Below are 12,120 nucleotides of genomic sequence, written 5' to 3'. Positions count from 1 at the left end.
GGATCCATATTTCAGGGCCCAGGCCAAAACCAAGGAATCTGACTCCTTATCCCAGGAAGGTCTGGTTTGCTTTAGATCTGCTGAAAAGTGCCCCCCATCCTCAACTCTGACTAGCTCTGCTAGATATTTCAGGGTGTGGTTGACACAGCCCTTATCCTGTCCCAACCTCCCCTGACACCATCCCAAAAGAATGAAGTTAGCTGTTGCCGGCTGTGTGATAGATAGGGTGAATGAGTGTTTATCCAAAGAGGCGATGTGGGTGGGCTCCCCAAGAGGCAGAGGAGACTCCCTGATAATTGAGGCTTGAAATTAGAAGCAGTTCCTGGGACTTGTGAGCCAGCCAGTGTGAGGAAGTCTTGGTATTTCCCTTTGTAGAGAAATGACAGTAACTGGAATGAGCTGGGTGCTATTTACCTTCCAAAAAACCCATAAGGATGGGAAGGAAAATACAGTGTCTGCTCTGTGGCCTAGCCAACATTTCGCCCAAAGCTTCATCAGGTTCTCACTATCACCCAAGACCTGTTTCCCAAGAGGAAGGACCAGTTGTCCTCTCCAGCCCTCCTTGCTGAGCCCTCTCAAGGCAGCTGCCTCACACTGCGGCATGTGTCAGTGGAAGAGGGGGTTTCTGCACTCAGGTTCACTCTGTGTGTCCTTGGCAGGTGTGACCAACGGCTTTGGAAAGCACACCGAAAGTGGGTCTGATTCAGAATGTAGTTTGGGTCTCAGTGGTGGACTGACATTTGAAGCTTGCAGGTAAGAACACTTGTGGCAGCTCTGCCACCTCTCCATTTATTTTCCTTTCAGCTACAGATTGAACCTCCTCCTGCTTATCTTGGTTTTTTTTTCCCCCCATCTCTGCTATTTCCTGAGGCCTGTGTCTGGTAGCTCCTGGGAAACAGCATGACCCTTGGGGTTTGTGGAGTTGAATTTGGCTTGAGAGGGTGGGGATAGCTGAGTCTATTGCCCCATGAAGTTAACATTTGAGCTGGTCCCCACCCACCACCCACCCCTCACCCATTTAGATACCCCAGTTATAGACATGGCTTTGGCCTTTGCCTTTCGGGGCATCATAGCAGTGGCCTCTTTGGAGGTCTGGTAGGGGAATAAAAAATGGACAGATAAGAAATTTGGAATTGCCTTTTAGTCAGACAAAGGCCCCAGCTCTTTTACCATCCTTGAGCTAGGAGAGGATGGGTTTCTTTTCCATTCTTTTACCTGAAGGAAGGGTTTCTGAGACCAGAACCTTCAAGTTTCTTCGAAGTTGAAGAGTTTATCGAGTCCCTCCTGTGTGTTGTGTGCTCTGCAAGACACCAGGGAGTGTGGGACCCTTGGAAATGAGAGACTCTCAGGACCACAGAGGAAAAATAACTTGTCCTGAAGGCTGGCCATATGGTCCCTCCACATGGCTGCTGAATGGATCCTGAGTTCACTAAAGGGGAGGAAAGTTCTCATGGCAGCACCCAAAGACTAGTATCTGTGTTTGAAGCACTTCCAAGGCAGGTTAGGTGACTGTTTGGCACTCTGTCCTGGCCGCTGAGCTGCTGGTGGAGCTATGGGAGGCTCCCAGCTACCCCTTGTGCCTGGACTGCTCCCCTGCTGTGGCAGGGCCCAGCTTTCAGTGGCTCCTTTAAGATTTTCCTCCCCACCGAGCCTTAGAAATGTCCTAGCTTTCTCCCTCCATGTTGCAGCTCTAGAGATATAGGAGGAGTGGTTGGGAAAACACAGTTACCAGACACAGAGAAGAGGCAGAGATTTCATAATCTTACCAGATACTTCTAGTAAGATTATAGAGTTTATCTATAATAAACTCTCAGGTTGGCATTCCTGACTCCCTTCAAAATTAGGTTACCTAGAAACCCAGTTCATTGGAGTAGGGTAGGAGCAGGGTTATCAAACTGTCCCCTCCTAGCCCTTGACTAAAGGTGGAAGGTGTGTCTGGCCCTTCCCTTCATGAAAGGTGCTCTTCCCAGTTGTGAACCACAAGAAGCAAGCCCTCTGGTTAGCCTGTTTGCCTTCCTGTCAAAATGCCAACGCCACTGATTCCTCTGGGGCCCTGCTCAGTATATGAACAGTGCCCTTGGAAGGCATTTCTTCTTTAACTCAGTAGTTCTCAGTAGAATTTTAGGGTTTAAAACAGGAGACTCAGGACTTCAAATGCAGGATTTTTTTCTTTTTCTTTTTCTTTTTCTTTTTCTTTTCTATACTGCAGTGGTAAGTACACAAAGAAAAATCTTACTTATTAATTAGACTGGAGTCACATAATCCCAGAGATAAAGACATGTGAAGGAATTTCTGATCACTAATCTCATCTCATTCCTGTGATGTCCTTGAGTTTATCTTTTCTAATGGTTTTCTGAGCATGTTGGGGCTCTTCTATGGGTCCCTCGTTCAACTATTAATTGAGCACATACCATGATCCAGGCACTGTTCTCAGCCCTGATAAGGTGTCTATTCTCAGATCTTATCTTCTGGAAGGGAGAGATGAATGTTAAACCAGTAAACAAAATAATTACAGATTGGGCTGTCTGCTTAGGCCTGGGTAACTTGGAGAGAGGGCTGAAATGCAGGCCATGATCAAGTCAGTTGTGCTTTCTTCTATGAAACAGGAACATATAGACCTAGTTTTGATGTTGCATCCTATCTCATTGAGCTCAGCCTTTTCAGAGTAGAATCATCTGATATACTATTATATACAGATATATATGGATAATATTTAAAGTGAGACATTAACATTTATTTCCTTTCATACAATATTTACTATATAACTGCCATTTATTGAGTACTTGATATGTGCTGTAGTGAGTACTTTCTGTATTTTGATTATTAAATCCTCACAGCAACACATGGGGAACATAAGCCTCAGTGAGGTTAAGTAACTTGCTCAGGATCACAGGATGAACGAGTAGAAGAGCCAGGTTCTAAACCCAGGTAGTCTGGCTCTAGAGTTTCTCTCTTAACCACTTTGTTGTGCTTAATCTTCTGTTATATTTGAAGATGTCTCTCCAGATCAGTGATGTGAACTTGGAAAGACTTTCCTAGTAGAACTACCAGTACCTTATATTTTTGTAAGGTCTCAGATTCTCTAAGCCCAGTGACAGATTTTTGTGGGGTGGATGGGAACTGAATCCTGAACATGAACTGGGTGTTATTTGTTTTCTCCCCAACAGGTCCTAATATTGACTAATAGGAAAAAAGCTCCCAACCTACTAGTTACTGAAAAATTATGATTCATCAGGTTCTGGTTGTGCCAGGTTTTCTGTTTAAGACCATGATAAAGTCAATTATGAGTGAGTAAAACAGGAGTACCTTACTCTCCAACCGGTCCTCACCCTAGCCTCTTTTTATCCCACTAGGGGTTTCTTAAGCATTTCTGCTCTTCTGAAGATTGTTGACCTTTTCAGCATTTTTTTGTTGTTGAAAAAATTATATAGCGGTAATATTTTTTAAAGTTCGGATGGGAAAAAATCCTAGGTACATCATTCTTGCCCAGAGGCTTCTAACTGTGATTGTAGATTAGAATTGCATTGGGAGCAATTTAAAAATGTTGATGTCTGGGTGGGTTCCAGTTATACCATTTTTCTGGTATTACTATACTCATTTTTGCCTATTACCTTCTAGTCTTTGTCTAATATATATTTTTTTACCTCCTTGCAGTAGCCATATTAAAAAAAATACTGGTCTGCTTGTTAGTTAAAAAAAATCTGTCTCTGTCTAAGAAAAACTTCACACACATAAAGTGGAAGTGAGAAGTGGATTTTTTTTCCAATTTAAAAATATGTCTTTTCTAATTAAGGAAGTAAGACATGTCCATTATAGAAAACTTGGGAAAGAGACAAAGTTTTGTGCTTCAAAAGTAGTTTCTAAAGAAAAAGCAATGTAAACCACAGAGTAAAGAATTCTGGGCAGATGTGAGATGACCAGGCTGCTTAGACTCTGGAAGGATTGACAGGTGCCTGGGGTGATCTTCCCTCTGGATGAAATCCAAGGTTCCCAGGCAGGGGAGCAGACATCTCTTTTCAAGTTCAGTCCTTACACATGGATGAAGTGATTCCTTAAAGCCTCATGGGAACATTTTGGTCAGAAGTATATCCTGGGTTAATATGAGTTTTTAGGGGAAAGTGAGAAACCATTCTCCCTGAAGGGTTTTTGCAGCTCTACTCATAGCAGAGGTGGGAGAGCAGGAGTGGGTATATTAGTCATTGAAATTGCTCATTTCGCTCCCCTTTTCCCTCCCTGCTCTGTATGCAGTGGTCTGACACCTCCCAAACGCAGCCGTGGGAAGCCAGCCCTGTCTCGAGTGCCCTTCCTGGAAGGTGTGAATGGAGACTCTGACTACAGTGGCTCAGGTGAGGAGCGCTGTACAGGTGCATCTGGGGGAACCAGGCCTTCCAAAGAACTAGCTCTGTTGGCTGCAGCCAGATCCTGAGCTCCAAACCCTGGGGCACTGGGTAGGGAGATGGCTCTTCCTCCTGGGTCATTCATACTTTTTTTTTTTTAATTCATCTTATTTTGAATAGGTAACCCATGCCATGGTGACAAAAATCAGAAAGGTACAAAAAGGTGCATAATAAGGAGCCAGTGCTCCCCTCCCTAGAACAGCCACTATTAGAGGTTTCTTTTGTCTTTTTCCAGATGTAATCCATACATACGCAAGCCAAAAACTTGTATGTGTATTTGAAAGAGCCAGCAGAGAAGCTTAACGTGCATGTTCCTCTAAACTATGCCTTTTTTCAGTTAATAATATGCCTTGGAGATTCTGTGCTTTTTATTTGCTGCCTAATGCCCCATTACATAGGAGTGCTGTCATATACTTAGCTGGCCCCCTGCAGATGGGCATTTAGATCATTTTCACTTATTTGTCATAGTCAGTGTTGCAGTGAGCAACCTTCTACATAGATCATCTTGTATCCCTGGGGAGTATGGCTGTAGAAGTAGAGTTGCTGTATTGAAGGAAGTGTGCATTTGTAATTTTGGTAGTGTCAGCCTGCCCTCACTGGAGTGATCAGTAATAGCCTGTATCACTGAATTTTCAGACATAACCCTGTAATTTCATGTGATCCAAGGCTTCCACCCCTCTCATGAGACCTTCTACTCCAGCTAGTCCAAACAATAAAATACGTGGGTCTTGTCTCCTTGGACCAAGGGAATAAAGGACAAGGCAGGGCCAAAGGAGAAGGCTTGGGTGGTGCTCAGGTGATGTGGGTGCACGGCCAGCTGTTCTCTGAGCACGTCTCTGTCCAGCCCTCCTGTGGGAGATGTGCATTCTGGATGCTTGAAGCTTCCATCTAACATACAGGCTTTGGGGCTTCTCTTCTCCACTTTCCTTTTCCTAACTGCTTTATTTCCCCATAGCATCAGTTTCTTTTTCATATGTGTTTTGATGAATGCATGCCTGCATGTTTCATTACTGTCTGTCAGTGCCCAGAAGGCAGGGCTCATGTCTGGGTTAATCTGTACAGCATCTAGTGCAAAACTGGGAGCCGACTGACACATACTTTGTGCTTCTAGTAGTGACATTTTATTTTTATTTTTAAAGCCACATACTTATTAATATGGTGACAAAGGAAATTTAAAAAGGAAACTGACCTCCCACTGTTCCATCACCTTAACACGATTGTCTTCATTTCTGTGTTGCCTTCTGTTTGTTTTTAACAAAATGCTAATCCAAAATACATGCTCTTTTGTATTCTGCTTTTTTCAATGTTAGAACTTTTTAAATTTTGACATAACTTTGTATCACAGTCATTATTGGAACAGTGTATCTTCTAATCAGTGCATTATAATTTACCTGTTCCATATGAGATAGTTATTTCCAACTTGTAACATTATACATATATGTTATACATTATACATTTTTGTTCAAAACCTTCTTATTCGTTTTTAAAGTTAATTTTTCTAAGAATAAATTCCCAGGGAAGGAATTTACTGGAGCAGATGGTTCATACTTTTTTTTTTTTTATGGCTCTTGAGACATACTGCCAAATTATATTCTGGAAGAATTAGACTGGTCTGCAATTTCCTCAGCAGTGTATGATTACACCAGTTTCCCCTCAGCCTGCCTCTTCAGTATTGGATTTTATCTTTTTGTTGTTATTGCTCTGATTGAATAGATAGAAAACAAGACCTCATTAATTAGTAGTACATTTTTGAAAAATTATAAATATGGGTGGTCATGTTTCCTTAGGACCTTATTTTCTACTCTGTGGAATTTGGGCCTTTTTCCTTAGTTGAGTGTGGTCATCTCCCCATTGTCAGTTTATAGACATGGGGAGGGGGAGGGAAGTTCCTCTGTGTGCTCATTTGTGAAGTTCCCATCCATGTGTTCTAGTGCACTGGGTGCAGAATACAGTTAAGCTGAAGAGGTGCGGTGCCTGCCCCAGGCGGGACACCCAGTGAAAGGTTCTGACAAAACAGGTGCACAAAGGACCTGCAGACCTGCTTGGCTCTGCTGAGTGCTGTGCAGCCAGGTGACGTGGATAGCCAGGTGTGGCCCTGTCAGAAAGGAACTCATTTAGCAAGTAGTTTAACTGGGATGTCCATTTCAGGTATGTTTTTCCATGAAGGCTCCATCATAAGGCCGACCAGTAAGGAAGTCCCAAAGAATAGTTTGTGGCTTTGCCAGGCTGGGTTATGGTCTTCTTCCTGATGTCCTGGTGATGAAGCAGTTAACATTTTTCCAAAGAATGTTGTCCTAAGGTTCTAGTTCAGAGGTCAGCAAATTGTAACCTATTGCTTGTTTTTGTAGTCTGGATGAGCTGAGAGTGGTTTTTACATTTTCAAATGATTGAAAATCAAAAGAAGAATTGATGAATGCATGAAAATTACACAAAATTCAAATTTCAGTGTCCAGAAATAGAGCTTTATGGGGACACAGCCATGCTTACTCATTTATGAAGTCTCTGCGGCTGCTTTCGTACTTCAACAGCAGAGTTGAGTAGGTGCGACAGAGACCCTGTAGCTCACAAAACCTAAAATATTCACTATTTGGCTTTTTACGGAACAAATTTGCCAACCCCTGATCTAGTCTTAAGAACTAAGGAAAGGGTAGGGTAGAGGAAGGGTGGAGGGGATGTTGCTGACTCATTCCTGGGCTGCCCTAGTCAAATGGAGGTCCCAGGCAGGCCTCCTGGGCACCATTCCAAGTCCCCTTCCGGTGCTGTCTCCTCCCCTCCCCCACCCCCAGGCAGAAGCCTCCTGATGCCCTTTGAAGACCGCGGAGACCTGGAGCCCCTGGAGCTGGTGTGGGCCAAGTGCCGAGGCTATCCCTCCTACCCCGCCTTGGTGAGTCTGCCCCAGAGGCCACCCTCCTCCCTCCCGCGGGCGGTTCTGGCCCCTGCCTTGCCTTGGGGGCTTATCTGAATGGATCAAGCCAGCAGAGGCGGGTTGCCTCCAGCTGCAAAAAAGAGGGAGGTTTTACCCCAGCCAGGGTGGGTCAAACCAGAAAGGCTCCTAGCTTAGGGCACTTTTAGTAGGCTAAAGTATACAGACAGAGGTTAGGGCTCTTAGGGATTTAATAGCATTCATTTATTTGCTAAAAAAAAAATAAAAAAATTATTATGCATAAAAATAATACGTGTTCATTGTAGAGAACTGTAAAAGCTGCTGATAATGCTTAGATGTTTTACTAAACATCTGTCATGCTAAGTTCTTAAAATACTGAGGAAGGTATGGTTATTTTTTATAGGGGAATAAATTGAGGATCTATTTGCTACCCATGGTTATCTAGCTAATAAGTGGCAAGATTGAAATTTGAGCCCAAGCCTCAAAATGTGTAATGTCAAAGCCTGTGTTCTGAGCCACTGAGTTCAAAATCACCCACAGTCCCGTCTGTTCAGAGATTACCTCTTGATGTATATCCACTCAACCTTTTTTTGTTTAATGCATAAATATGAGACCATACTCTAACCTCCCCTTCACTTAACAGCACACCATGAGCATGTTTGTCTTATGCCATTAAACAGTCTTCATTAGTATCACTTTAATGACTACATTGTCTTCAGTTGTGTGCATGTAACTTATTTTAACCATTCCCTTGTTGATCAGTTAGATTGTTTTAAATTTTCCACTGTGATAAACAGCTGGCAGTAAGCATCACTGAAACTTAACCTTCGTACACATCCATGATTATTTCTTTATAGTGAAGAAGTCTTAGGAATGCCTTCTTGGAGCAAAGTCTATGCAAAAGTCTGATACAAATTGCCAAGTTCCCCCTTAGAAAATTAGTTCCAGTTTATACTCCCATCAACAGTAGCTAAAATTTCCATTTTTTTTCCATAGTAGCAGTAGTTAAAAATTCTGTTCTAACCACCTTGATTATTATTTCTTAGGGCTCTTTTTATATTGGGAAGGTAATGTTTATCTGGCCCTGGAAGATACTGATTCTAACCTTTGGGGCATGTCAGAATCATCTGGGAGAATTTTTTTTTTTTAATACAATTCTGAGACCCCACTCAGAACTATCGTATCAGACTCTCTAAAGCCAGACCAAGGCAGGAATATTTTTTAAAAAGCTTCCCAGATGGTCTGCAGCCGGGGCTTAGAACTACCCCGCCAACCTCTTGCATGCACACAGAGCTCTGAGCCTCTCCCAGCTCATTCGTGTCTGTGGCTCATCTGTCTTAAGCAGCCTCTTAAGGTAAAGAGAATAAGAACTCTGATCCTTTTTGGACAGATGAGGAAACTGCAATTTCCAGAGGTTATACAATTTGCTGGAGCAATGTTGGAACCCATACTGCCTGCCTCACCCACTGCTTAGTGATGGCAGGTGGGAGATCCACACTGTGAGCCTGTATTGAGCTTGGGCCTGGAGCTGCCTTTATAGGCTCCCTGCCCTGCTGTCCGTGAGACCCCGCAGCTTAGTTGTTGGAGAAGTGGTTAAGGTGTGTCGGTTTCATTTTGTTTTTCTAATCTCATAGTGTAAAAAAGCCAGTCTAAATCTAATCCCTTTCTTTTTCCTTTTTAATTATCTTCTTAATCATACATTTTCTTCCATGATTAAAGAAATTCAACCACCACCTGAACACAACCTGCGTTTTTATTTTGGTTTATGCTCTCCCATTCGTTTTCCTGTGTATACTTAAATATGTATTTGCACCCATAGTGAATATACAGTTTTTAATCTCTTTTTCTGAAGCTTTTGTTCTTTAAAAAAAAGAAAAGTCTTTTCTGTAAAAGTAATGTATCTACATTATAGAAGTTTTGGAAAAATAGAGAAAATCAACACAAAGCCCTCAGCATTCTGACATGTCAATTATAAGCATTTTGTTTTATTGTGTCTATTGTTTATATATTATAGCTGTAATAATAAATGTACACATTTATTGTGTAGTATGTTATGTTATCACAAGCTTTATTTCCATGTTGTTTTACATCTGCATAACATTTGAATGAATGGATCATTATTATTTTGGGACACATTTGCCTCTGTCTTCTTTAAAAAAGAGAGGAGAGCTCTCCTTCAGAGACAGACTTGCCCATCTTGCTTCTACCCTTGGGGGGACATTTTTCACAGTCTGCCCCACATTCCAAGCCAGGTACCAGCTGGCTTGGTTAGAAGAAAACATATCAGCGTTAGCCTCATTGTCTTGTTCTATAATCGAGGAAGCTCAGGAGGACTTGTCTGGTGGTTCTCATTAGCTTAGCTTCAGTCCCAAGAGGGATAGACAGGCTGGGAATAGAATTCTTACCAAATCATACAGCTGGGGGCAGGGTAGGGGTGAGTCTTCCTAAGAATAAACTCTTAACCAGATCACCTGCTTTTAGCTGCTTATCTTGAGAGGGATGTAGGAAGCTGGCAGACACCCAAAAGTAATTTATTATTATGAAAAGAGGCCCCCTGGGACAGGGTATAGGAATTAAGATTGCTCCATCTCTGGAGAAAGCTGCTTCCTCGGTAAGTTTCCAAGTCTCCCTGGCCTTGGTGCACAGAGATTATTAGCCAGCTGCTCTGGAAGCAGGGGCTGTGTAGGAGGCACTGGGCAGCAGAGGACCACGACTTGTCCAGGGACCTGGTTTTTGTCCCCACCAGCTACATTCTCCTTTTGTGCTTGGCATTTTCCTGTCAGCTAATACCTGTCAGCAGACTTCTCAACATCAGCAAGAAGATGAAATAAGATGATGATGTGTGAATGATTGGGAGCTTTGGTAACTTTGTCAGTGCTCTGTAGAGCTGGAGAATTACTGTGTTGATGCCACCAGGCATTTTGCTGAGCCCCTGTCCTTGTGGAACATGCAGCGTTGAGGATTGATTCTAATAGTGGTCCTTGTTTCCAGCCACATCATTCTCCCCTCTCCAGCAACCCTCCAAGCTCACTCTTCTGGCTTCTCTCTGATCTTACCATGGAAGTGTTAAAATTGTATCTGGTCCATGCACCAGAAAGGATTATAATAGACAGGAAGGTGGTAGGTAACCAGGGGATCTATTTAGGTAACCTATACAGAAGGGATGGGCCCTCCTGCTGACAGAGAACCTTCTTCACAGCCATGGTGTCTAGGAAGGCTCCTGAGAGTTTAAAGTGAATTACAAAGGTTCTGAAGGGAAACTGGCAGGGAGAAAAATGACTTCCATTCCTCTCCCCTAAGGGACATTGGAAGGAAAGCGTTTGTCTGTCTGGTCTGAGTGTCAGCGATATTCCACTCACTTGCAACAGCCCCCCACGCTGGCTTCCCAGTACTTCTCTCTCAGATCCAGGGCCTGACAGTTCAGGGAGCATGCTCTCTCATCAGAAGGATTGATTAGGAAGGGTCTAAGGATTAGGACAGAGTCCCCTAAGGATTAGGGAAACAGAGTCAAGATTTTTGTTTTGGGGCACTGCGGGTCATTGGAAGAGGTCAGCCCCTCTATCACTAGGTTGTGGACAAGGCCAACTCCCTGCACAGCTTCAGCGTGGGGTGGTTCAGGGATTAGTCTTAGGACAGGGGGCACTGTTCACCCCATCCACTCCCAGCTGAATGCTGTCTCCTTTCCTGCTTCCAGATCATCGATCCCAAGATGCCCCGGGAGGGCCTCCTGCACAATGGTGTCCCCATCCCTGTCCCCCCACTGGATGTGCTGAAGCTGGGAGAGCAGAAACAGGCCGAGGCTGGAGAGAAGCTCTTCCTTGTCCTCTTTTTTGACAACAAACGCACCTGGTGAGTGAGTGCTGCTGCTGGGAGGGTGCACCAGGATGCAGGCTGAGGGGCACAACTGGAAGGATGTTCTAATGCCGATGTACTGGAGAAGTACATAGAGGGGCAGTGGACTCAGTCACCTGCCTCTTCCCAGGTGAAGGTGAGGGGTTACTTGCCAGCAGTTAGCCCGCACTTGCCATGTTAATAGTAACTTAGTATTACTAATAACACTGCTTAATAATGTTAATAGTGACTGAGAGGTGTTGCAGATCCAACTCCCTGGGAAACACTCTTGAGTAGGAGAGTTGTATTAGGAGGCTTACTGGGGAGAGCTGGGGGGTGGGTGAGGGCTGCAGCGTGGGGCGGAGGAAGAAGCTGACCTGCAGCACACTTGCTGCAGAGGCCTCAGCTGATCCCGTGGGGAGCTCTGGAGCTGGGTGGCTCATTAAAGATATCAGGAATTGGGGCTGTGCCTTTGTACCCCCATGTCAACCAGTCATGAATGCTGGCTGCCACTAGGGAGTGGGGTGACCTTTGTGGAGGGAGATTTCTGGAGAGGGACTCAGTTGAGAGCCTGTAATCTGCCAACACTCCCAGTGGCTGCCGGAATGCATGTCTCAGTGCTGGGCAGGGTGTTTGGGACAGCACAGGGTCCGCCACAAGTGGCTTTTTTGCTCGTGGTTTACAAACTCCAGCAGGAGGCTTCTTTCACCTCTGCTTCTATAGAGTGAGGAGGCAGGACTAGCTAATAAAAATAATAATAATAGCCGCCACTTATTGAGCGTTTACTGTATGTCCTTATGCAGATTGCTTTACATACATGATTTCGTTTGATCCTCATTTAAATCTTCATTAATTCTATCCCAATCCATTTTGCAGATGAGAAAGCTGAGGCTCAGAAAACCAAGACCCCATAGCCAGAACTGAGATACAAACTAAGATCTGGCTTCAAAGGCTGGGCTCTTAGCTACATGTTAGATTCATCCCGGGACCTTTTTAAAAGCACCAGGT

The 12,120-nt window shown here is 44.0% G+C and overlaps 1 protein-coding gene across 4 annotated transcripts in view; it reads left to right on the top strand.

Moving 5' to 3' along the window:
* Window positions 1-12,120, top strand: part of BRPF3 (bromodomain and PHD finger containing 3) — a 33,510-nt gene that overhangs the window by 18,630 nt on the left and 2,760 nt on the right. For 2 of the 4 annotated variants that reach the window (XM_072945127.1, XM_031688461.2), the window contains 4 exons: window positions 660-753; window positions 4,249-4,346; window positions 7,184-7,281; window positions 10,976-11,130. In XM_072945127.1, coding sequence (XP_072801228.1) covers window positions 660-753; window positions 4,249-4,346; window positions 7,184-7,281; window positions 10,976-11,130 — 445 coding nt within the window. Of the gene's footprint in view, window positions 1-659; window positions 754-3,167; window positions 3,288-4,248; window positions 4,348-7,183; window positions 7,282-10,975; window positions 11,131-12,120 lie in introns of those variants that run through there. The other 2 variants (XR_012062177.1, XR_012062178.1) reach the window with 2 other exon arrangements.

Source organism: Vicugna pacos, chromosome 20 (genome assembly GCF_048564905.1).
Source record: "Vicugna pacos chromosome 20, VicPac4, whole genome shotgun sequence".
NCBI classification, from domain to species: Eukaryota; Metazoa; Chordata; class Mammalia; order Artiodactyla; family Camelidae; genus Vicugna; species Vicugna pacos.
The sequence above is the reverse complement of the archived record's forward strand: the minus strand, read 5'-3'. Positions and strand labels throughout refer to the sequence as shown.